Source organism: Sardina pilchardus, chromosome 9 (assembly GCF_963854185.1).
Source record: "Sardina pilchardus chromosome 9, fSarPil1.1, whole genome shotgun sequence".
NCBI lineage: Eukaryota > Metazoa > Chordata > Actinopteri > Clupeiformes > Clupeidae > Sardina > Sardina pilchardus.
The window spans coordinates 27930798-27954672 of NC_085002.1; the positions used below are offsets into that span (position 1 = coordinate 27930798).

Consider the following 23875-nt stretch of genomic DNA (forward strand, 5'->3'; position numbering starts at 1 on the left):
GCCGCTCAGTCCTGCACATTCTCTCCGCAAATATCAATCACGCTTGTGTTTCCATCGCCTACTCCATCCCTACTGCAACTTTTATGTATGTAAATGAGTGTGTGCATGTGTGCGCTTGCTTTTGTGTATGAGTGCTTCTCTGTCTAGTGTGAGTGTGTGTCTGCTTGTGTGTGTGTTTAATGTGTCTCTGAGTATATGTTCACTGTGTTCTCTGCCGTCACTGTCACTCCAATATCAGATAACACACACACACACACACACACACACACACACACACAAACACACATACACAGGCACACACTCACACACACACACTCGCACACACACACACACACAAACACACACACACAGGCACACCCAGAGAGAGAGAGAGAGAAAGAGAGAACACACACAGAATACACACAGATAACACAGACACAGAGAGAGAGAGAGAGAGAGAAAGAAAGAGAACACACACAGAACATGCACATACACACATATACACACATGCAAACACACAGATGGGCACACAGAAACGCACCCACACACTATAGTACATCACACACACACTCACTTCTCAGCTCCGGTGGTCTCACAAAATGTACTCAAAGATGTGTGTGTGTGTGTGTGTGTGTGTGTGTGTAGGTGTAGGTGTGTGTGTGTGTGTGTGTAAGGGTGTATGTGTGCATGCGTGTGGGCGTGTTTGTGCATGTGTTTGTATAATGTTTTATGTACATGTGTGTATGTAGTGGTGCGTGTGTGTGTAGGTGTGTGTGTGTGTGTGTGTGTGTGTGTGTGTGTGTGTGTGTGTGTGTGTGTGTGTGTGTGTGTGTGTGTGTGTGTGTGTGTGTTCCTGCATGTTTGTTGCACCCAGAGCAACCATTCTCTTTTAAAACATATTTGGAAACTAGTTGATTAAAGGTTTCTAATGGTGTCACTTATATGTTTCTAGGACAAAAACTAGCAGAGATTGAGATGTTTGGAACAGTTTTTGAAATCCCCAGGGGGGGATTTAGACTCCAGATAATACCACCATCTACTGGCCGATGGGTATACAGTCCTGAATGTACACATAAATCCATTTATTTTATAGCCCCCCATGGATGAAATTCCACAAAACTTGGCTTACTCCCAGAGGGTGTCAGGTTAATCATACACATGAAATTTGGTGCAGTTCATAACATCTCATCTGAAGATATGGGCAATTAAAGCAATATTACATTGCATTTTCAATTTTTACGATGGGGGGGCAAATCACAAATGACTGGTTATAAGCTAAGTTGATGCAAGCTCTAGAGAACAACATACCATAAACATTTTGTCATCCTCGGTGCCACGGTTCAGGTAGTTATGTAGGAAAAACATTTTTGGGCTTCGGGCGGGGGCAGCGCGGGGGTGGAGTGACCCCCGGGGACGAAAGGCTCTTGGAGGCTCTTGGGCTGGAGTCTGAACCCATGCAGGAACCTCTTGGGCTGGAGCCTGAGGCACCTTGGGTTTCTTGGTCACTGGAGCTGAAGGCATGAACCACGCTGGCCACGTCTGGGCCAATGCTGGAAGCTCTTGGGCTGGAGCCTCAGGAGTTTTGGGTTCTTGGTTCACTGGAGCTGGAAGCATCCATGCCGGGGGCGTCTGAACCCAAGCTGGGAGCTCTTGGGCTGGAGCCTGAGGAACCTTGGGCTTCTGGGTCACTGGAGCTGAAGGCATGATCCACGCTGGCCGCGTCTGGGCCGATGTTTGGGGCTCTTGGGCTGGAGCCTCAGGGGTTTTGGGCTCCTGGTTCACTGGAGCAGGAGGAATCTTGAACCATGCCGGGGCTGTCTGGGCCCATGCTGGGGGAGTCTGAACCCATGCAGGAACCTCTTGGGCTGGAGCCTGAGGCACCTTGGGCTTCTGGGTCACTGGAGCTGAAGGCATGACCCACATAGGAACGAGTTTCTCCTGGTGAGAATTCAGGTTTAGTGGTACAGGTTTCCTGGGACTTGTTGCATCTTCACCATTAGTGAAGCTGTTTCTCACTGAAGACACAGGGGCACTGCTAGGAGGACTTCGTCTGGAGTCGGAGAACCCAAAACGCAGGGGCTCTTCTGATCCTAGAACATGAGAACAGCTTTAGACAAGATATCCTGTGGTTGTATTGTTTAATACAAATCCAAACTCAATTCTTACCTTGAAGTAGAGGACTGCATAGGCCCACATCAGTCAAGAAGAAAAGGCAAAGCCAAGGTAGCCTGTAGAATACAACACACTTAGACCAACTGATTTAATACATACAGAAAAATAAAGTAATTAGAAATACTTAGTGTGTACCTAAGCATCAAAGCAAGACTCATGGCCAACTGCAATGTCTTCACACCCAAACCACTGCTCCAGATGCTACTGCTCACTCCTCTACAATGCTGCACCAACACTCCTGCTTTACCTCACAGGTAACAAAGCTGGTTTTATTGGCTCAGCCTGGCTCCGACTAACTAAGTGGCTTCAGCTGAATCTTAATTAACCAACAGGCTTCAGCTGAATCTAAACTAGATGTACCGCAAAGCGATACACAATATGACCGCCGCTCAGTCCTGCACATTCTCTCCGCAAATATCAATCACGCTTGTGTTTCCATCGCCTACTCCATCCCTACTGCAACTCTTATGTATGTAAATGAGTGTGTGCATGTGTGCGCTTGCTTTTGTGTATGAGTGCTTCTCTGTCTAGTGTGAGTGTGTGTCTGCTTGTGTGTGTGTTTAATGTGTCTCTGAGTATATGTTCACTGTGTTCTCTGCAGTCACTGTCACTCCAATATCAGATAACACACACACACACTCACATGCGCGCGTGCACACACACACACATACACAGGCACACACTCACACACACACACTCGCACACACACACACACACACACACACACAAACACACACACACAGGCACACCCAGAGAGAGAGAGAGAGAAAGAGAGAACACACACAGAATACACACAGATAACACAGACACAGAGAGAGAGAGAGAGAAAGAAAGAGAACACACACAGAACATGCACATACACACATATACACACATGCAAACACACAGATGGGCACACAGAAACGCACCCACACACTATAGTACATCACACACACACTCACTTCTCAGCTCCGGTGGTCTCACAAAATGTACTCAAAGATATGTGTGTGCATGTGTGTGTGTGTGTGTGTGTGTAGGTGTGTGTGTGTGTGTGTGTAAGGGTGTATGTGTGCATGCGTGTGGGCGTGTTTGTGCATGTGTTTGTATAATGTTTTATGTACATGTGTGTATGTAGTGGTGCGTGTGTGTGTGTGTGTGTGTGTGTGTGTGTGTGTGTGTGTGTGTGTGTGTGTGTGTGTGTTCCTGCATGTTTGTTGCACCCAGAGCAACCATTCTCTTTTAAAACATATTTGGAAACTAGTTGATTAAAGGTTTCTAATGGTGTCACTTAAATATGTTTCTAGGACAAAAACTAGCAGAGATATTTGGTGCCTTCATGTGCTATGGTAATTATGGTAAATACCAAAAGCCGAGGTCAAAAATGCACATGAACACCATCTCATGTGGTATTTTCCACTGGGCAACTCGTAGAATATTTTGATGGACGAGTTGCCGAGATGAGATAACCTTTGACATTTTCAACATGGCGGAGAGCAACGGAAGAGTTGTGAATGATAGCATTGTTTACTACTAAACATTGTTTGCTACTGTTAGCAGATGTTTTTTGCAGCCTATACAATGTTGTGTCATTGACAATTGTAATATAATGCTTTGACACTCAGTGTACATTTTTAAAAAGCTGTTATGGTTTGGTATTGCCTCCCCAGAGCTATATGCTAGCTAGTGATGAGTGACAGGTAATTTACTAATTTCCTAACAGTACGTCAACAAAGCACTTGAACACAACACACTGGTAACTACCAGGTCACAAATGGAAAATACCATATTTTCCATAGCATGTGAATGCAGCATGAGATGTTTGGAACAGTTTTTGAAATCCCCAGGGGGGATTTAGACTCCAGATAATACCACCATCTACTGGCCGATGGGTATACAGTCCTGAATGTACACATAAATCCATTTATTTTATAGCCCCCCATGGATGAAATTCCACAAAACTTGGCTTACTCCCAGAGGGTGTCAGGTTAATCATACACATGAAATTTGGTGCAGTTCATAACATCTCATCTGAAGATATGGGCAATTAAAGCAATATTACATTGCATTTTCAATTTTTACGATGGGGGGGCAAATCACAAATGACTGGTTATAAGCTAAGTTGATGCAAGCTCTAGAGAACAACATACCATAAACATTTTGTCATCCTCGGTGCCACGGTTCAGGTAGTTATGTAGGAAAAACTGTCATTTTTGGGCTTCGGGCGGGGGCAGCGCGGGGGTGGAGTGACCCCCGGGGACGAAACGAAAATTTTCCATAGAACTCTACTGGGGCTACATGCCCACCAAGTTTCATGCGCTCCGGTGTTACGGTGTCCTGGGAATCGTTGACGAAAAATGACGGGAAAAATAATAAAAAAAAAACTTTGACAACAACTATATGACCGCTTCGCTAGCGGCGGTCATAATTAACCAACTAGCTTCAGCTGAATCTTAATTAACCAACAGGCTTCAACTAAATCTTAATTAACCAACTGGCTTCAGCTGATCGCAGTTGCTATAGACCTCTTAAAGGGATATTCCGCTATTTTTGGAAATAAGCTCATTTTCCATCTCCCTTCGAACAAAACAATTGATATTTACCTTTTTCCCGTTACAACTTTTAGCTTCAGCCTAGCATAGATCATTGAAACGGATTAGACCAGTAGCATCTCGCCTGCTAGCATCATGTTTAAAAGTGACTGAGATTTCCGGTAATTTTTCCATTTAAAACATTGCAAACGTACCATGGGCGCAGTGATATCACGCAGAATCTGAAAATAGTCCCCATAGACAACAAGCAGTAGTAGTGCCAGGAGTTTGCAAGTTGCCTTGATTATTATGCCAGATGAGAGTGTAGTTCCGTGTCAAATCAGCCTAGAATAACGGCAGGTTTAATTTTCAGTTGGTCTTATTGCACTCTTACTTGAGAAGGGACACGTTTTAAATGGGAAAATTACCGGAAATCTTAGTCACTTTTAAACAGGATGCTAGCAGGCGAGATGATACTGGTCTAATCCGTTTCAATGATCTATGCTAGGCTGAAGCCAAAAGTTGTATTGCCAGACTCACAAAATGGCTGGATGAACGGGAAAAGGTAAATATCAATTGTTTTGCTCGAGGGGAGGTGGAAAATTAGCTTATTTCCAAAAATGGCGGAAGATCCCTTTAAGTTCACCTACAAAAAGAAACCAAAGCTGTCATCTTTGCCCATATAAGGAGATTCGGGTGTCAATTGCCGCTAACAAAGATCCTTAAGGCAGAGCAAGATACTTCGTCGTTATTCATGTCCATGGGCACAAAATTGGGATAACTTCCTTTGCATAAAGAGACGCGTCATTGACGTTTCATCAGGTCCCTTTCCACAGGTGTATAAAATCAAGCACCAATGCAATTGCTGTCAATTGCTAGATTAGTAATAATCTTGCCCCTTTTCCAAGCCGAATGTAACAGGGTGGTCAGGGCAACCACCCCAAATCTGTAGCCTGACTACGCCACCCTGGGGCCTAGCGCCTCAGGGAATCTTTAGGAGCTTGGGACCTTTACCAAACAGAGCTGCACAGGTTCTTTAAAGCATATTGGAGACATGAATTCCTTAAATAAACAATTTATTGAACACAAAAAGACAGACATTCAACAGAGACAGACAGAGCTGGCCTGAGGGGGCAGGCTAATACCAACGGTGACCAGTTTATACCAAACACAGCAATTCTCCAGTATGAAAGTGTTAAGTAGTGCAACTCTCCACAGCAAGCAACTCTCAGTACACACACTCTAGTTCCCCAGCAGGTGACTAGGCCCCCCCCCCATTAACACTCTGCCTGCTCACAAAAGAAAGACAATGGACAAAGACAATCAAACCAAAAGTAACAGACAAAATAGTAAATCAAACATCAAACAAAACTAAAGGAAGACAAGACAGCAGCCTGACCAACTGTAGCAGTCCGGAGAGGCAGGCAACATCACCCCTGCCGTGGTCCGGACAGGCAGGGCACCCAGCTACAGTACATAAAACGATAAACGATAAACATTAACCACAATGACAAAACTAATACAAACAGAAACACTTGAAAAGATGGCATACCTGGTGGAAGGCTCTGGTGTGCTCGCACACACCTTCTCGCAGCAGAGCCTACACTGTTGCTAACCATCCAGGCTCTTAAATAGGCTGCAGAGCCAGTTAACCAATTAAGGGTCATTGCCCCGCCCCTCGTTAGCAAGGCAGGCCAGAGGGAAGACACAGGGCCAACAGTCAGTCTACCCTACTACACATAGTTCAGAAAACTACTACACCCAGCTAGAACTAAGGACTTCCCCAGCAAAAAATAAATAAATATTAAGACACCTGTGAGTAGGGCAGATGATCCTGTCTTGAGGCAAGACAAGACACATCTGCGTCAGTGCTGTGGGACAGCTCTTGAGGCTCTCTGGGCCTTGCCTGTTAGCAGGCGTCCAGCGTCTCCTACTGTACATGCCAGCACCCTCATGTCATTTATGTGGAGACTATATGGGGGCCAGGAGGCCTACTCTTGTCAGGGGTCATTTAGCAACTCATGGGACAATGACTGAACAAGTGACCATTTTCAATTCCAAAACCGAGCTACACATACTGTACAAACCCATATCCATTACACGATTGTCAAATGTATAAGCTGCTAGCCTACTCCTCCCTACTGAAAGGCTACCGGTTTAGAAACAGGATGCAAGAAAAAACAAATCAGGCGATTTCATACATTTAAGAAGTTTATTTTTTTTAAGCCACAATGCAACAAGGGCCCAGATATCGTTGCAGATTGGAGTACAAAGCCTAGAGGGAAAAAGGAGCACAAGTTAATTGCTGAAAATATCAGTACACAAAATATTGGAGAAACCAAACCCACATACTGTACCACTTAAGGTCAACTGGACAAGCCTATTGTTTTCTGTGGAGGACATTAGAGCAAATTCAAATCCTTACCCAAGCTCAGCTGGCCTTCACAGTTTGGTCCAGCTGGGCTTCAGGCAGAGGAAGAGTGGGGACGGGAGCAGGCTCAGAGGCAGGAGGATAGTCTAGAGGGATGTAGGTGGTTTGGGAATAGATCTTTTGTCCTCGCACATAACGATTGAAGGACTTGACCACGTAGCGGGTTTGAAAACCCAAGGGCTCTGTGATAACAAGGTAGCGCTCTCTCTCTGATGAGGGACCCTCAGTACCGCCACCATTAGAGGCAGCCTCTCCACTGACACCCTCCATGAAGGAACTGCCAAAATCACCCCCAACAGGTTCTAATGGAGTCATCGGAGGCGGTGGCGTTTGGGCTGGTGCCTGGCTCGCTGGGGACTGGGGCATGTTATTCCATGCTGGGGGTTCTTGGGCTGGAGCCTCAGGTTCCTGGTTCACTGGAGCTGGAAGCATCCATGTTGGGCGTGTCTGAACCCTTGCTGGAGGCTCTTGGGCTGGAGCCTGAGTCACTGGAGCTGGAGGCATCTTGACCCATACTGGGGGAGTCTGAACCCATGCAGGAACCTCTTGGGCTGGAGCCTGAGGCACCTTGGGTTTCTTGGTCACTGGAGCTGAAGGCATGAACCACGCTGGCCACGTCTGGGCCAATGCTGGAAGCTCTTGGGCTGGAGCCTCAGGAGTTTTGGGTTCTTGGTTCACTGGAGCTGGAAGCATCCATGCCGGGGGCATCTGAACCCAAGCTGGGAGCTCTTGGGCTGGAGCCTGAGGAACCTTGGGCTTCTGGGTCACTGGAGCTGAAGGCATGATCCACGCTGGCCGCGTCTGGGCCGATGTTTGGGGCTCTTGGGCTGGAGCCTCAGGGGTTTTGGGCTCCTGGTTCACTGGAGCAGGAGGAATCTTGAACCATGCCGGGGCTGTCTGGGCCCATGCTGGGGGAGTCTGAACCCATGCAGGAACCTCTTGGGCTGGAGCCTGAGGCACCTTGGGCTTCTGGGTCACTGAAGCTGAAGGCATGACCCACATAGGAACGAGTTTCTCCTGGTGAGAATTCAGGTTTAGTGGTACAGGTTTCCTGGGACTTGTTACATCTTCACCATTAGTGAAGCTGTGGCTCACTGAAGACACAGGGGCACTGCTAGGAGGACTTCGTCTGGAGTCGGAGAACCCAAAACGCAGGGGCTCTTCTGATCCTAGAACATGAGAACAGCTTTAGACAAGATATCCTGTGGTTGTATTGTTTAAGGCGAGACACGGCAGTTGAAAACATTGTTTTTGTGACCTCCGGTCAATTTCGAGATTTTGTGCTAGTTTGCTACCTTAGCATGTATTCTACCACCCTACTACAACAACAAAGTCCGATTTGCACATTTAGGTGTTTATTTCACGAACTTTTGTGTGCTCGCGCCTATGTATTTCTTCACATTTTCTCAAAAGTTCCCATTCTAAAATGTCATGTACTCCCGCGAACGTGATCCAAATCATATCGTGTCTCACACCGTTGGAAAGCCCTGCTCCTCCTGAATAACGCCATGCAATCCAAATATGGACATTGCCTTTGTATTGGCAACCAATCGCGAAAGTTCAAAGACGAGTCTAAGCTGAGAACGAATCTTATTGGCTGTGTTTCAAGGCTGTTTTCTCAAAACTAGTTATTTGCGGTTTTGAGTCATTTTCCGGTAGATACTTCTCAGCCTCTGTAGCACCTATCTACACCAAACTTTCCAGTTATACACTTAACAGTATTCTGAAGACATTTACAGAGGGATTTGTTAATACATCATTCCTGGCCTGATTTATGTGACATGTTAATCAAAAAAGCATGGCAAAAATCGTTTTTTTAAGGCTATGGACAGTATATTTGGATTTCCTAGGCAATGAAAGCAGATATCCTGAAATCCTTCTGTAATTTTATTGTAATCTTGTTTGTAAACAACATGAAAGAATAATTTTGCACCTGGCTTTATCATATGCTCAGATCTATCTACCGGAAATATATGCAAAATCATGCATATTTAATGAGATAATGCCTCATTTGCATAATTAAACATACACATTTCAAAAACTTGTAATACATTTTTTTCTCATACTTGTATAAGTAATCAACTGAGGAAGTTTCATGGTGATACCTATTATTTAAAAAATTTACCCTATTCAACTGTAGTGTCTCGCCTTAATACAAATCCAAACTCAATTCTTACCTTGAAGTAGAAGACTGCATAGGCCCACATCAGTCAAGAAGAAAAGGCAAAGCCAAGGTAGCCTGTAGAATACAACACACTTAGACCAACTGATTTAATACATACAGAAAAATAAAGTAATTAGAAATACTTAGTGTGTACCTAAGCATCAAAGCAAGACTCATGGCCAACTGCAATGTCTTCACACCCAAACCACTGCTCCAGATGCTACTGCTCACTCCTCTACAATGCTGCACCAACACTCCTGCTTTACCTCACAGGTAACAAAGCTGGTTTTATTGGCTCAGCCTGGCTCCGACTAACTAAGTGGCTTCAGCTGAATCTTAATTAACCAACAGGCTTCAGCTGAATCTAAATTAACCAACTAGCTTCAGCTGAATCTTAATTAACCAACAGGCTTCAACTAAATCTTAATTAACCAACTGGCTTCAGCTGATCGCAGTTGCTATAGACCTCTTAAAGGGATATTCCGCTATTTTTGGAAATAAGCTCATTTTCCATCCCCCTTCGAACAAAACAATTGATATTTACCTTTTTCCCGTTACAACTTTTAGCTTCAGCCTAGCATAGATCATTGAAACGGATTAGACCAGTAGCATCTCGCCTGCTAGCATCATGTTTAAAAGTGACTGAGATTTCCGGTAATTTTTCCATTTAAAACATTGCAAACGTACCATGGGCGCAGTGATATCACGCAGAATCTGAAAATAGTCCCCATAGACAACAAGCAGTAGTAGTGCCAGGAGTTTGCAAGTTGCCTTGATTATTATGCCAGATGAGAGTGTAGTTCCGTGTCAAATCAGCCTAGAATAACGGCAGGTTTAATTTTCAGTTGGTCTTATTGCACTCTTACTTGAGAAGGGACACGTTTTAAATGGGAAAATTACCGGAAATCTTAGTCACTTTTAAACAGGATGCTAGCAGGCGAGATGATACTGGTCTAATCCGTTTCAATGATCTATGCTAGGCTGAAGCCAAAAGTTGTATTGCCAGACTCACAAAATGGCTGGATGAACGGGAAAAGGTAAATATCAATTGTTTTGCTCGAGGGGAGGTGGAAAATTAGCTTATTTCCAAAAATGGCGGAAGATCCCTTTAAGTTCACCTACAAAAAGAAACCAAAGCTGTCATCTTTGCCCATATAAGGAGATTCGGGTGTCAATTGCCGCTAACAAAGATCCTTAAGGCAGAGCAAGATACTTCGTCGTTATTCATGTCCATGGGCACAAAATTGGGATAACTTCCTTTGCATAAAGAGACGCGTCATTGACGTTTCATCAGGTCCCTTTCCACAGGTGTATAAAATCAAGCACCAATGCAATTGCTGTCAATTGCTAGATTAGTAATAATCTTGCCCCTTTTCCAAGCCATAGTTCAGAAAACTACTACACCCAGCTAGAACTAAGGACTTCCCCAGCAAAAAATAAATAAATATTAGGACACCTGTGAGAGTAGGGCAGATGATCCTGTCTTGAGGCAAGACAAGACACATCTGCGTCAGTGCTGTGGGAAAGCTCTTGAGGCTCTCTGGGCCTTGCCTGTTAGCAGGCGTCCAGCGTCTCCTACTGTACATGCCAGCACCCTCATGTCATTTATGTGGAGACTATATGGGGGCCAGGAGGCCTACTCTTGTCAGGGGTCATTTAGCAACTCATGGGACAATGACTGAACAAGTGACCATTTTCAATTCCAAAACCGAGCTACACATACTGTACAAACCCATATCCATTACACGATTGTCAAATGTATAAGCTGCTAGCCTACTCCTCCCTACTGAAAGGCTACCGGTTTAGAAACAGGATGCAAGAAAAAACAAATCAGGCGATTTCATACATTTAAGAAGTTTATTTTTTTTAAGCCACAATGCAACAAGGGCCCAGATATCGTTGCAGATTGGAGTACAAAGCCTAGAGGGAAAAAGGAGCACAAGTTAATTGCTGAAAATATCAGTACACAAAATATTGGAGAAACCAAACCCACATACTGTACCACTTAAGGTCAACTGGACAAGCCTATTGTTTTCTGTGGAGGACATTAGAGCAAATTCAAATCCTTACCCAAGCTCAGCTGGCCTTCACAGTTTGGTCCAGCTGGGCTTCAGGCAGAGGAAGAGTGGGGACGGGAGCAGGCTCAGAGGCAGGAGGATAGTCTAGAGGGATGTAGGTGGTTTGGGAATAGATCTTTTGTCCTCGCACATAACGATTGAAGGACTTGACCACGTAGCGGGTTTGAAAACCCAAGGGCTCTGTGATAACAAGGTAGCGCTCTCTCTCTGATGAGGGACCCTCAGTACCGCCACCATTAGAGGCAGCCTCTCCACTGACACCCTCCATGAAGGAACTGCCAAAATCACCCCCAACAGGTTCTAATGGAGTCATCGGAGGCGGTGGCGTTTGGGCTGGTGCCTGGCTCGCTGGGGACTGGGGCATGTTATTCCATGCTGGGGGTTCTTGGGCTGGAGCCTCAGGTTCCTGGTTCACTGGAGCTGGAAGCATCCATGTTGGGCGTGTCTGAACCCTTGCTGGAGGCTCTTGGGCTGGAGCCTGAGTCACTGGAGCTGGAGGCATCTTGACCCATACTGGGGGAGTCTGAACCCATGCAGGAACCTCTTGGGCTGGAGCCTGAGGCACCTTGGGTTTCTTGGTCACTGGAGCTGAAGGCATGAACCACGCTGGCCACGTCTGGGCCAATGCTGGAAGCTCTTGGGCTGGAGCCTCAGGAGTTTTGGGTTCTTGGTTCACTGGAGCTGGAAGCATCCATGCCGGGGGCATCTGAACCCAAGCTGGGAGCTCTTGGGCTGGAGCCTGAGGAACCTTGGGCTTCTGGGTCACTGGAGCTGAAGGCATGATCCACGCTGGCCGCGTCTGGGCCGATGTTTGGGGCTCTTGGGCTGGAGCCTCAGGGGTTTTGGGCTCCTGGTTCACTGGAGCAGGAGGAATCTTGAACCATGCCGGGGCTGTCTGGGCCCATGCTGGGGGAGTCTGAACCCATGCAGGAACCTCTTGGGCTGGAGCCTGAGGCACCTTGGGCTTCTGGGTCACTGAAGCTGAAGGCATGACCCACATAGGAACGAGTTTCTCCTGGTGAGAATTCAGGTTTAGTGGTACAGGTTTCCTGGGACTTGTTACATCTTCACCATTAGTGAAGCTGTGGCTCACTGAAGACACAGGGGCACTGCTAGGAGGACTTCGTCTGGAGTCGGAGAACCCAAAACGCAGGGGCTCTTCTGATCCTAGAACATGAGAACAGCTTTAGACAAGATATCCTGTGGTTGTATTGTTTAATACAAATCCAAACTCAATTCTTACCTTGAAGTAGAAGACTGCATAGGCCCACATCAGTCAAGAAGAAAAGGCAAAGCCAAGGTAGCCTGTAGAATACAACACACTTAGACCAACTGATTTAATACATACAGAAAAATAAAGTAATTAGAAATACTTAGTGTGTACCTAAGCATCAAAGCAAGACTCATGGCCAACTGCAATGTCTTCACACCCAAACCACTGCTCCAGATGCTACTGCTCACTCCTCTACAATGCTGCACCAACACTCCTGCTTTACCTCACAGGTAACAAAGCTGGTTTTATTGGCTCAGCCTGGCTCCGACTAACTAAGTGGCTTCAGCTGAATCTTAATTAACCAACAGGCTTCAGCTGAATCTAAATTAACCAACTAGCTTCAGCTGAATCTTAATTAACCAACAGGCTTCAACTAAATCTTAATTAACCAACTGGCTTCAGCTGATCGCAGTTGCTATAGACCTCTTAAAGGGATATTCCGCTATTTTTGGAAATAAGCTCATTTTCCATCCCCCTTCGAACAAAACAATTGATATTTACCTTTTTCCCGTTACAACTTTTAGCTTCAGCCTAGCATAGATCATTGAAACGGATTAGACCAGTAGCATCTCGCCTGCTAGCATCATGTTTAAAAGTGACTGAGATTTCCGGTAATTTTTCCATTTAAAACATTGCAAACGTACCATGGGCGCAGTGATATCACGCAGAATCTGAAAATAGTCCCCATAGACAACAAGCAGTAGTAGTGCCAGGAGTTTGCAAGTTGCCTTGATTATTATGCCAGATGAGAGTGTAGTTCCGTGTCAAATCAGCCTAGAATAACGGCAGGTTTAATTTTCAGTTGGTCTTATTGCACTCTTACTTGAGAAGGGACACGTTTTAAATGGGAAAATTACCGGAAATCTTAGTCACTTTTAAACAGGATGCTAGCAGGCGAGATGATACTGGTCTAATCCGTTTCAATGATCTATGCTAGGCTGAAGCCAAAAGTTGTATTGCCAGACTCACAAAATGGCTGGATGAACGGGAAAAGGTAAATATCAATTGTTTTGCTCGAGGGGAGGTGGAAAATTAGCTTATTTCCAAAAATGGCGGAAGATCCCTTTAAGTTCACCTACAAAAAGAAACCAAAGCTGTCATCTTTGCCCATATAAGGAGATTCGGGTGTCAATTGCCGCTAACAAAGATCCTTAAGGCAGAGCAAGATACTTCGTCGTTATTCATGTCCATGGGCACAAAATTGGGATAACTTCCTTTGCATAAAGAGACGCGTCATTGACGTTTCATCAGGTCCCTTTCCACAGGTGTATAAAATCAAGCACCAATGCAATTGCTGTCAATTGCTAGATTAGTAATAATCTTGCCCCTTTTCCAAGCCATAGTTCAGAAAACTACTACACCCAGCTAGAACTAAGGACTTCCCCAGCAAAAAATAAATAAATATTAGGACACCTGTGAGAGTAGGGCAGATGATCCTGTCTTGAGGCAAGACAAGACACATCTGCGTCAGTGCTGTGGGAAAGCTCTTGAGGCTCTCTGGGCCTTGCCTGTTAGCAGGCGTCCAGCGTCTCCTACTGTACATGCCAGCACCCTCATGTCATTTATGTGGAGACTATATGGGGGCCAGGAGGCCTACTCTTGTCAGGGGTCATTTAGCAACTCATGGGACAATGACTGAACAAGTGACCATTTTCAATTCCAAAACCGAGCTACACATACTGTACAAACCCATATCCATTACACGATTGTCAAATGTATAAGCTGCTAGCCTACTCCTCCCTACTGAAAGGCTACCGGTTTAGAAACAGGATGCAAGAAAAAACAAATCAGGCGATTTCATACATTTAAGAAGTTTATTTTTTTTAAGCCACAATGCAACAAGGGCCCAGATATCGTTGCAGATTGGAGTACAAAGCCTAGAGGGAAAAAGGAGCACAAGTTAATTGCTGAAAATATCAGTACACAAAATATTGGAGAAACCAAACCCACATACTGTACCACTTAAGGTCAACTGGACAAGCCTATTGTTTTCTGTGGAGGACATTAGAGCAAATTCAAATCCTTACCCAAGCTCAGCTGGCCTTCACAGTTTGGTCCAGCTGGGCTTCAGGCAGAGGAAGAGTGGGGACGGGAGCAGGCTCAGAGGCAGGAGGATAGTCTAGAGGGATGTAGGTGGTTTGGGAATAGATCTTTTGTCCTCGCACATAACGATTGAAGGACTTGACCACGTAGCGGGTTTGAAAACCCAAGGGCTCTGTGATAACAAGGTAGCGCTCTCTCTCTGATGAGGGACCCTCAGTACCGCCACCATTAGAGGCAGCCTCTCCACTGACACCCTCCATGAAGGAACTGCCAAAATCACCCCCAACAGGTTCTAATGGAGTCATCGGAGGCGGTGGCGTTTGGGCTGGTGCCTGGCTCGCTGGGGACTGGGGCATGTTATTCCATGCTGGGGGTTCTTGGGCTGGAGCCTCAGGTTCCTGGTTCACTGGAGCTGGAAGCATCCATGTTGGGCGTGTCTGAACCCTTGCTGGAGGCTCTTGGGCTGGAGCCTGAGTCACTGGAGCTGGAGGCATCTTGACCCATACTGGGGGAGTCTGAACCCATGCAGGAACCTCTTGGGCTGGAGCCTGAGGCACCTTGGGTTTCTTGGTCACTGGAGCTGAAGGCATGAACCACGCTGGCCACGTCTGGGCCAATGCTGGAAGCTCTTGGGCTGGAGCCTCAGGAGTTTTGGGTTCTTGGTTCACTGGAGCTGGAAGCATCCATGCCGGGGGCATCTGAACCCAAGCTGGGAGCTCTTGGGCTGGAGCCTGAGGAACCTTGGGCTTCTGGGTCACTGGAGCTGAAGGCATGATCCACGCTGGCCGCGTCTGGGCCGATGTTTGGGGCTCTTGGGCTGGAGCCTCAGGGGTTTTGGGCTCCTGGTTCACTGGAGCAGGAGGAATCTTGAACCATGCCGGGGCTGTCTGGGCCCATGCTGGGGGAGTCTGAACCCATGCAGGAACCTCTTGGGCTGGAGCCTGAGGCACCTTGGGCTTCTGGGTCACTGAAGCTGAAGGCATGACCCACATAGGAACGAGTTTCTCCTGGTGAGAATTCAGGTTTAGTGGTACAGGTTTCCTGGGACTTGTTACATCTTCACCATTAGTGAAGCTGTGGCTCACTGAAGACACAGGGGCACTGCTAGGAGGACTTCGTCTGGAGTCGGAGAACCCAAAACGCAGGGGCTCTTCTGATCCTAGAACATGAGAACAGCTTTAGACAAGATATCCTGTGGTTGTATTGTTTAATACAAATCCAAACTCAATTCTTACCTTGAAGTAGAAGACTGCATAGGCCCACATCAGTCAAGAAGAAAAGGCAAAGCCAAGGTAGCCTGTAGAATACAACACACTTAGACCAACTGATTTAATACATACAGAAAAATAAAGTAATTAGAAATACTTAGTGTGTACCTAAGCATCAAAGCAAGACTCATAGCCAACTGCAATGTCTTCACACCCAAACCACTGCTCCAGATGCTACTGCTCACTCCTCTACAATGCTGCACCAACACTCCTGCTTTACCTCACAGGTAACAAAGCTGGTTTTATTGGCTCAGCCTGGCTCCGACTAACTAAGTGGCTTCAGCTGAATCTTAATTAACCAACAGGCTTCAGCTGAATCTAAATTAACCAACTAGCTTCAGCTGAATCTTAATTAACCAACAGGCTTCAACTAAATCTTAATTAACCAACTGGCTTCAGCTGATCGCAGTTGCTATAGACCTCTTAAAGGGATATTCCGCTATTTTTGGAAATAAGCTCATTTTCCATCCCCCTTCGAACAAAACAATTGATATTTACCTTTTTCCCGTTACAACTTTTAGCTTCAGCCTAGCATAGATCATTGAAACGGATTAGACCAGTAGCATCTCGCCTGCTAGCATCATGTTTAAAAGTGACTGAGATTTCCGGTAATTTTTCCATTTAAAACATTGCAAACGTACCATGGGCGCAGTGATATCACGCAGAATCTGAAAATAGTCCCCATAGACAACAAGCAGTAGTAGTGCCAGGAGTTTGCAAGTTGCCTTGATTATTATGCCAGATGAGAGTGTAGTTCCGTGTCAAATCAGCCTAGAATAACGGCAGGTTTAATTTTCAGTTGGTCTTATTGCACTCTTACTTGAGAAGGGACACGTTTTAAATGGGAAAATTACCGGAAATCTTAGTCACTTTTAAACAGGATGCTAGCAGGCGAGATGATACTGGTCTAATCCGTTTCAATGATCTATGCTAGGCTGAAGCCAAAAGTTGTATTGCCAGACTCACAAAATGGCTGGATGAACGGGAAAAGGTAAATATCAATTGTTTTGCTCGAGGGGAGGTGGAAAATTAGCTTATTTCCAAAAATGGCGGAAGATCCCTTTAAGTTCACCTACAAAAAGAAACCAAAGCTGTCATCTTTGCCCATATAAGGAGATTCGGGTGTCAATTGCCGCTAACAAAGATCCTTAAGGCAGAGCAAGATACTTCGTCGTTATTCATGTCCATGGGCACAAAATTGGGATAACTTCCTTTGCATAAAGAGACGCGTCATTGACGTTTCATCAGGTCCCTTTCCACAGGTGTATAAAATCAAGCACCAATGCAATTGCTGTCAATTGCTAGATTAGTAATAATCTTGCCCCTTTTCCAAGCCATAGTTCAGAAAACTACTACACCCAGCTAGAACTAAGGACTTCCCCAGCAAAAAATAAATAAATATTAGGACACCTGTGAGAGTAGGGCAGATGATCCTGTCTTGAGGCAAGACAAGACACATCTGCGTCAGTGCTGTGGGAAAGCTCTTGAGGCTCTCTGGGCCTTGCCTGTTAGCAGGCGTCCAGCGTCTCCTACTGTACATGCCAGCACCCTCATGTCATTTATGTGGAGACTATATGGGGGCCAGGAGGCCTACTCTTGTCAGGGGTCATTTAGCAACTCATGGGACAATGACTGAACAAGTGACCATTTTCAATTCCAAAACCGAGCTACACATACTGTACAAACCCATATCCATTACACGATTGTCAAATGTATAAGCTGCTAGCCTACTCCTCCCTACTGAAAGGCTACCGGTTTAGAAACAGGATGCAAGAAAAAACAAATCAGGCGATTTCATACATTTAAGAAGTTTATTTTTTTTAAGCCACAATGCAACAAGGGCCCAGATATCGTTGCAGATTGGAGTACAAAGCCTAGAGGGAAAAAGGAGCACAAGTTAATTGCTGAAAATATCAGTACACAAAATATTGGAGAAACCAAACCCACATACTGTACCACTTAAGGTCAACTGGACAAGCCTATTGTTTTCTGTGGAGGACATTAGAGCAAATTCAAATCCTTACCCAAGCTCAGCTGGCCTTCACAGTTTGGTCCAGCTGGGCTTCAGGCAGAGGAAGAGTGGGGACGGGAGCAGGCTCAGAGGCAGGAGGATAGTCTAGAGGGATGTAGGTGGTTTGGGAATAGATCTTTTGTCCTCGCACATAACGATTGAAGGACTTGACCACGTAGCGGGTTTGAAAACCCAAGGGCTCTGTGATAACAAGGTAGCGCTCTCTCTCTGATGAGGGACCCTCAGTACCGCCACCATTAGAGGCAGCCTCTCCACTGACACCCTCCATGAAGGAACTGCCAAAATCACCCCCAACAGGTTCTAATGGAGTCATCGGAGGCGGTGGCGTTTGGGCTGGTGCCTGGCTCGCTGGGGACTGGGGCATGTTATTCCATGCTGGGGGTTCTTGGGCTGGAGCCTCAGGTTCCTCGTTCACTGGAGCTGGAAGCATCCATGTTGGGCGTGTCTGAACCCTTGCTGGAGGCTCTTGGGCTGGAGCCTGAGTCACTGGAGCTGGAGGCATCTTGACCCATACTGGGGGAGTCTGAACCCATGCAGGAACCTCTTGGGCTGGAGCCTGAGGCACCTTGGGTTTCTTGGTCACTGGAGCTGAAGGCATGAACCACGCTGGCCACGTCTGGGCCAATGCTGGAAGCTCTTGGGCTGGAGCCTCAGGAGTTTTGGGTTCTTGGTTCACTGGAGCTGGAAGCATCCATGCCGGGGGCGTCTGAACCCAAGCTGGGAGCTCTTGGGCTGGAGCCTGAGGAACCTTGGGCTTCTGGGTCACTGGAGCTGAAGGCATGATCCACGCTGGCCGCGTCTGGGCCGATGTTTGGGGCTCTTGGGCTGGAGCCTCAGGGGTTTTGGGCTCCTGGTTCACTGGAGCAGGAGGAATCTTGAACCATGCCGGGGCTGTCTGGGCCCATGCTGGGGGAGTCTGAACCCATGCAGGAACCTCTTGGGCTGGAGCCTGAGGCACCTTGGGCTTCTGGGTCACTGAAGCTGAAGGCATGACCCACATAGGAACGAGTTTCTCCTGGTGAGAATTCAGGTTTAGTGGTACAGGTTTCCTGGGACTTGTTACATCTTCACCATTAGTGAAGCTGTGGCTCACTGAAGACACAGGGGCACTGCTAGGAGGACTTCGTCTGGAGTCGGAGAACCCAAAACGCAGGGGCTCTTCTGATCCTAGAACATGAGAACAGCTTTAGACAAGATATCCTGTGGTTGTATTGTTTAATACAAATCCAAACTCAATTCTTACCTTGAAGTAGAGGACTGCATAGGCCCACATCAGTCAAGAAGAAAAGGCAAAGCCAAGGTAGCCTGTAGAATACAACACACTTAGACCAACTGATTTAATACATACAGAAAAATAAAGTAATTAGAAATACTTAGTGTGTACCTAAGCATCAAAGCAAGACTCATGGCCAACTGCAATGTCTTCACACCCAAACCACTGCTCCAGATGCTACTGCTCACTCCTCTACAATGCTGCACCAACACTCCTGCTTTACCTCACAGGTAACAAAGCTGGTTTTATTGGCTCAGCCTGGCTCCGACTAACTAAGTGGCTTCAGCTGAATCTTAATTAACCAACAGGCTTCAGCTGAATCTAAATTAACCAACTAGCTTCAGCTGAATCTTAATTAACCAACAGGCTTCAACTAAATCTTAATTAACCAACTGGCTTCAGCTGATCGCAGTTGCTATAGACCTCTTAAAGGGATATTCCGCTATTTTTGGAAATAAGCTCATTTTCCATCCCCCTTCGAACAAAACAATTGATATTTACCTTTTTCCCGTTACAACTTTTAGCTTCAGCCTAGCATAGATCATTGAAACGGATTAGACCAGTAGCATCTCGCCTGCTAGCATCATGTTTAAAAGTGACTGAGATTTCCGGTAATTTTTCCATTTAAAACATTGCAAACGTACCATGGGCGCAGTGATATCACGCAGAATCTGAAAATAGTCCCCATAGACAACAAGCAGTAGTAGTGCCAGGAGTTTGCAAGTTGCCTTGATTATTATGCCAGATGAGAGTGTAGTTCCGTGTCAAATCAGCCTAGAATAACGGCAGGTTTAATTTTCAGTTGGTCTTATTGCACTCTTACTTGAGAAGGGACACGTTTTAAATGGGAAAATTACCGGAAATCTTAGTCACTTTTAAACAGGATGCTAGCAGGCGAGATGATACTGGTCTAATCCGTTTCAATGATCTATGCTAGGCTGAAGCCAAAAGTTGTATTGCCAGACTCACAAAATGGCTGGATGAACGGGAAAAGGTAAATATCAATTGTTTTGCTCGAGGGGAGGTGGAAAATTAGCTTATTTCCAAAAATGGCGGAAGATCCCTTTAAGTTCACCTACAAAAAGAAACCAAAGCTGTCATCTTTGCCCATATAAGGAGATTCGGGTGTCAATTGCCGCTAACAAAGATCCTTAAGGCAGAGCAAGATACTTCGTCGTTATTCATGTCCATGGGCACAAAATTGGGATAACTTCCTTTGCATAAAGAGACGCGTCATTGACGTTTCATCAGGTCCCTTTCCACAGGTGTATAAAATCAAGCACCAATGCAATTGCTGTCAATTGCTAGATTAGTAATAATCTTGCCCCTTTTCCAAGCCATAGTTCAGAAAACTACTACACCCAGCTAGAACTAAGGACTTCCCCAGCAAAAAATAAATAAATATTAGGACACCTGTGAGAGTAGGGCAGATGATCCTGTCTTGAGGCAAGACAAGACACATCTGCGTCAGTGCTGTGGGAAAGCTCTTGAGGCTCTCTGGGCCTTGCCTGTTAGCAGGCGTCCAGCGTCTCCTACTGTACATGCCAGCACCCTCATGTCATTTATGTGGAGACTATATGGGGGCCAGGAGGCCTACTCTTGTCAGGGGTCATTTAGCAACTCATGGGACAATGACTGAACAAGTGACCATTTTCAATTCCAAAACCGAGCTACACATACTGTACAAACCCATATCCATTACACGATTGTCAAATGTATAAGCTGCTAGCCTACTCCTCCCTACTGAAAGGCTACCGGTTTAGAAACAGGATGCAAGAAAAAACAAATCAGGCGATTTCATACATTTAAGAAGTTTATTTTTTTTAAGCCACAATGCAACAAGGGCCCAGATATCGTTGCAGATTGGAGTACAAAGCCTAGAGGGAAAAAGGAGCACAAGTTAATTGCTGAAAATATCAGTACACAAAATATTGGAGAAACCAAACCCACATACTGTACCACTTAAGGTCAACTGGACAAGCCTATTGTTTTCTGTGGAGGACATTAGAGCAAATTCAAATCCTTACCCAAGCTCAGCTGGCCTTCACAGTTTGGTCCAGCTGGGCTTCAGGCAGAGGAAGAGTGGGGACGGGAGCAGGCTCAGAGGCAGGAGGATAGTCTAGAGGGATGTAGGTGGTTTGGGAATAGATCTTTTGTCCTCGCACATAACGATTGAAGGACTTGACCACGTAGCGGGTTTGAAAACCCAAGGGCTCTGTGATAACAAGGTAGCGCTCTCTCTCTGATGAGGGACCCTCAGTACCGCCACCATTAGAGGCAGCCTCTCCACTGACACCCTCCATGAAGGAAGTGCCAAAACCACCCCCAACAGGTTCTAATGGAGTCATCGGAGGCGGTGGCGTTTGGGCTGGTGCCTGGCTCGCTGGGGACTGGGGCATGTTATTCCATGCTGGGGGTTCTTGGGCTGGAGCCTCAGGTTCCTGGTTCACTGGAGCTGGAAGCATCCATGTTGGGCGTGTCTGAACCCTTGCTGGAGGCTCTTGGGCTGGAGCCTGAGTCACTGGAGCTGGAGGCATCTTGACCCATACTGGGGGAGTCTGAACTTATGCAGGAACCTCTTGGGCTGGAGCCTGAGGCACCTTGGGTTTCTTGGTCACTGGAGCTGGAGCTGGAGGCATGAACCACGCTGGCCACGTCTGGGCCGATGCTTGGGGTTCTTGGGCTGGAGCCTCAGGAGTCTGGGGTTCCTGGTTCACTGGAGCTGGAGGCACCTTGGGTTTCTGCTTCACTGAAGGTGGAGGAATCAACCATGCTGAGGGTGGATGTGCCCATGCTGGAAGCTCTTGGGCTGGAGCCTCAGGTTTCTGGTTCACTGGAGCCGGAAGCATCCATGCTGGGGGTGTCTGAACCCAAGCTGGGAGCTCTTGGGCTGGAGCCTCAGGTTTCTGGTTCACTGGAGCTGGAGGCATGATCCACGCTGGCCGCGTCTGGGCTAGAACATGAGAACAGCTTTAGACAAGAGATCCTGTGGTTGTATTGTTTGATACAAATCCAAACTCAATTCTTACCTTGAAGTAGAGGACTGCATAGGCCCACATCAGTCAAGAAGAAAAGGCAAAGCCAAGGTAGCCTGTAGAATACAACACACTTAGACCAACTGATTTAATACATACAGAATAATAAAGTAACTAGAAATACTTAGTGTGTACCTAAGCATCAAAGCAAGACTCATGGCCAACTGCAATGTCTTCACACCCAAACCACTGCTCCAGATGCTACTGCTCACTCCTCTACAATACTGCACCAACACTCCTGCTTTACCTCACAGGTAACAAAGCTGGTTTTATTGGCTCAGCCTGGCTCCGACTAACTAAGTGGCTTCAGCTGAATCTTAATTAACCAACAGGCTTCAGCTGAATCTAAATTAACCAACTAGCTTCAGCTGAATCTTAATTAACCAACAGGCTTCAACTAAATCTTAATTAACCAACTGGCTTCAGCTGATCGCAGTTGCTATAGACCTCTTAAAGGGATATTCCGCTATTTTTGGAAATAAGCTCATTTTCCATCCCCCTTCGAGCAAAACAATTGATATTTACCTTTTTCCCGTTACAACTTTTAGCTTCAGCCTAGCATAGATCATTGAAACGGATTAGACCAGTAGCATCTCGCCTGCTAGCATCATGTTTAAAAGTGACTGAGATTTCCGGTAATTTTTCCATTTAAAACATTGCAAACGTACCATGGGCGCAGTGATATCACGCAGAATCTGAAAATAGTCCCCATAGACAACAAGCAGTAGTAGTGCCAGGAGTTTGCAAGTTGCCTTGATTATTATGCCAGATGAGAGTGTAGTTCCGTGTCAAATCAGCCTAGAATAACGCCAGGTTTAATTTTCAGTTGGTCTTATTGCACTCTTACTTGAGAAGGGACACGTTTTAAATGGGAAAATTACCGGAAATCTTAGTCACTTTTAAACAGGATGCTAGCAGGCGAGATGATACTGGTCTAATCCGTTTCAATGATCTATGCTAGGCTGAAGCCAAAAGTTGTATTGCCAGACTCACAAAATGGCTGGATGAACGGGAAAAGGTAAATATCAATTGTTTTGCTCGAGGGGAGGTGGAAAATTAGCTTATTTCCAAAAATGGCGGAAGATCCCTTTAAGTTCACCTACAAAAAGAAACCAAAGCTGTCATCTTTGCCCATATAAGGAGATTCGGGTGTCAATTGCCGCTAACAAAGATCCTTAAGGCAGAGCAAGATACTTCGTCGTTATTCATGTCCATGGGCACAAAATTGGGATAACTTCCTTTGCATAAAGAGACGCGTCATTGACGTTTCATCAGGTCCCTTTCCACAGGTGTATAAAATCAAGCACCAATGCAATTGCTGTCAATTGCTAGATTAGTAATAATCTTGCCCCTTTTCCAAGCCATAGTTCAGAAAACTACTACACCCAGCTAGAACTAAGGACTTCCCCAGCAATAAATAAATATTAGGACACCTGTGAGAGTAGGGCAGATGATCCTGTCTTGAGGCAAGACAAGACACATCTGCGTCAGTGCTGTGGGACAGCTCTTGAGGCTCTCTGGGCCTTGCCTGTTAGCAGGCGTCCAGCGTCTCCTACTGTACATGCCAGCACCCTCATGTCATTTATGTGGAGACTATATGGGGGCCAGGAGGCCAACTCT

At 46.0% G+C, this 23875-nt stretch overlaps 5 protein-coding genes and 1 long non-coding RNA gene across 9 annotated transcripts; all 6 read right to left on the reverse strand.

Moving 5' to 3' along the window:
• Nucleotides 1-1239: 1239 nt before the first annotated feature.
• LOC134091847 (fibrous sheath CABYR-binding protein-like) lies at nucleotides 1240-2444 on the reverse strand. The gene is made up of 3 exons (XM_062544536.1): nucleotides 2287-2444; nucleotides 2146-2207; nucleotides 1240-2069 (listed from the first exon to the last, which is right to left on the reverse strand). Exons 1-3 carry the CDS (start codon nucleotides 2307-2309, stop codon nucleotides 1255-1257), a joined length of 900 nt encoding a protein of 299 aa, XP_062400520.1. The 5' UTR covers nucleotides 2310-2444; the 3' UTR covers nucleotides 1240-1254.
• Nucleotides 2445-6851: 4407 nt separating this feature from the next.
• LOC134091848 (fibrous sheath CABYR-binding protein-like) lies at nucleotides 6852-8270 on the reverse strand. The gene is made up of 3 exons (XM_062544537.1): nucleotides 7554-8270; nucleotides 7084-7472; nucleotides 6852-6933 (listed from the first exon to the last, which is right to left on the reverse strand). Exons 1-2 carry the CDS (start codon nucleotides 8089-8091, stop codon nucleotides 7090-7092), a joined length of 921 nt encoding a protein of 306 aa, XP_062400521.1. The 5' UTR covers nucleotides 8092-8270; the 3' UTR covers nucleotides 6852-6933; nucleotides 7084-7089.
• A 2821-nt stretch (nucleotides 8271-11091) lies between these two features.
• LOC134091849 (fibrous sheath CABYR-binding protein-like) lies at nucleotides 11092-12872 on the reverse strand. 2 transcript variants are annotated; one of them, XM_062544539.1, is made up of 5 exons: nucleotides 12716-12872; nucleotides 12575-12636; nucleotides 11794-12498; nucleotides 11324-11712; nucleotides 11092-11173 (listed from the first exon to the last, which is right to left on the reverse strand). In XM_062544539.1, the coding sequence occupies exons 1-4, from the start codon at nucleotides 12736-12738 to the stop codon at nucleotides 11330-11332; spliced, it is 1173 nt and encodes a 390-aa protein (XP_062400523.1). In that variant the 5' UTR covers nucleotides 12739-12872; the 3' UTR covers nucleotides 11092-11173; nucleotides 11324-11329. The 2 variants fall into 2 exon arrangements, with proteins under 2 accessions (XP_062400523.1, XP_062400522.1); XM_062544538.1 differs by having other exon boundaries at nucleotides 11324-12498.
• A 1527-nt stretch (nucleotides 12873-14399) lies between these two features.
• Nucleotides 14400-16061, reverse strand: LOC134091851 (fibrous sheath CABYR-binding protein-like). 2 transcript variants are annotated; one of them, XM_062544541.1, is made up of 5 exons: nucleotides 16024-16061; nucleotides 15883-15944; nucleotides 15102-15806; nucleotides 14632-15020; nucleotides 14400-14481 (listed from the first exon to the last, which is right to left on the reverse strand). In XM_062544541.1, exons 1-4 carry the CDS (start codon nucleotides 16044-16046, stop codon nucleotides 14638-14640), a joined length of 1173 nt encoding a protein of 390 aa, XP_062400525.1. In that variant the 5' UTR covers nucleotides 16047-16061; the 3' UTR covers nucleotides 14400-14481; nucleotides 14632-14637. The 2 variants fall into 2 exon arrangements, with proteins under 2 accessions (XP_062400525.1, XP_062400524.1); XM_062544540.1 differs by having other exon boundaries at nucleotides 14632-15806.
• A 1646-nt stretch (nucleotides 16062-17707) lies between these two features.
• On the reverse strand, nucleotides 17708-19488 carry LOC134091852 (fibrous sheath CABYR-binding protein-like). 2 transcript variants are annotated; one of them, XM_062544544.1, is made up of 5 exons: nucleotides 19332-19488; nucleotides 19191-19252; nucleotides 18410-19114; nucleotides 17940-18328; nucleotides 17708-17789 (listed from the first exon to the last, which is right to left on the reverse strand). In XM_062544544.1, the coding sequence occupies exons 1-4, from the start codon at nucleotides 19352-19354 to the stop codon at nucleotides 17946-17948; spliced, it is 1173 nt and encodes a 390-aa protein (XP_062400528.1). In that variant the 5' UTR covers nucleotides 19355-19488; the 3' UTR covers nucleotides 17708-17789; nucleotides 17940-17945. The 2 variants fall into 2 exon arrangements, with proteins under 2 accessions (XP_062400528.1, XP_062400526.1); XM_062544542.1 differs by having other exon boundaries at nucleotides 17940-19114.
• Nucleotides 19489-21015: 1527 nt separating this feature from the next.
• On the reverse strand, nucleotides 21016-22041 carry LOC134092295 (uncharacterized). Its single transcript, XR_009940193.1, has 2 exons — nucleotides 21248-22041; nucleotides 21016-21097 (listed from the first exon to the last, which is right to left on the reverse strand). It is a non-coding gene; the product is annotated as an uncharacterized LOC134092295 (long non-coding RNA).
• Nucleotides 22042-23875: the final 1834 nt, after the last annotated feature.

What these genes read in the sequence shown, in the direction of transcription:
- LOC134091847 (XM_062544536.1), bottom strand. Translation starts at nt 2,309, where the DNA reads ATGAGTCTTGCTTTGATGCTTAG. An exon ending in AGTCTTGCTTTGATGCTTAG is followed by an intron (nt 2,208 to 2,286) that starts GTACACACTAAG and finishes TGTATTCTACAG; the next exon opens with GCTACCTTGGCTTTGCCTTT. An exon ending in ATGCAGTCCTCTACTTCAAG is followed by an intron (nt 2,070 to 2,145) that starts GTAAGAATTGAG and finishes CTCATGTTCTAG; the next exon opens with GATCAGAAGAGCCCCTGCGT.
- LOC134091848 (XM_062544537.1), bottom strand. Translation starts at nt 8,091, where the DNA reads ATGTGGGTCATGCCTTCAGCTTCAGTGACCCAGAAGCCCAAGGTGCCT. An exon ending in TCAGGCTCCAGCCCAAGAGC is followed by an intron (nt 7,473 to 7,553) that starts CTCCAGCAAGGG and finishes CAGCCCAAGAAC; the next exon opens with CCCCAGCATGGAATAACATG.
- LOC134091849 (XM_062544538.1), bottom strand. Translation starts at nt 12,738, where the DNA reads ATGAGTCTTGCTTTGATGCTTAG. An exon ending in AGTCTTGCTTTGATGCTTAG is followed by an intron (nt 12,637 to 12,715) that starts GTACACACTAAG and finishes TGTATTCTACAG; the next exon opens with GCTACCTTGGCTTTGCCTTT. An exon ending in ATGCAGTCTTCTACTTCAAG is followed by an intron (nt 12,499 to 12,574) that starts GTAAGAATTGAG and finishes CTCATGTTCTAG; the next exon opens with GATCAGAAGAGCCCCTGCGT.
- LOC134091851 (XM_062544540.1), bottom strand. Translation starts at nt 16,046, where the DNA reads ATGAGTCTTGCTTTGATGCTTAG. An exon ending in AGTCTTGCTTTGATGCTTAG is followed by an intron (nt 15,945 to 16,023) that starts GTACACACTAAG and finishes TGTATTCTACAG; the next exon opens with GCTACCTTGGCTTTGCCTTT. An exon ending in ATGCAGTCTTCTACTTCAAG is followed by an intron (nt 15,807 to 15,882) that starts GTAAGAATTGAG and finishes CTCATGTTCTAG; the next exon opens with GATCAGAAGAGCCCCTGCGT.
- LOC134091852 (XM_062544542.1), bottom strand. Translation starts at nt 19,354, where the DNA reads ATGAGTCTTGCTTTGATGCTTAG. An exon ending in AGTCTTGCTTTGATGCTTAG is followed by an intron (nt 19,253 to 19,331) that starts GTACACACTAAG and finishes TGTATTCTACAG; the next exon opens with GCTACCTTGGCTTTGCCTTT. An exon ending in ATGCAGTCCTCTACTTCAAG is followed by an intron (nt 19,115 to 19,190) that starts GTAAGAATTGAG and finishes CTCATGTTCTAG; the next exon opens with GATCAGAAGAGCCCCTGCGT.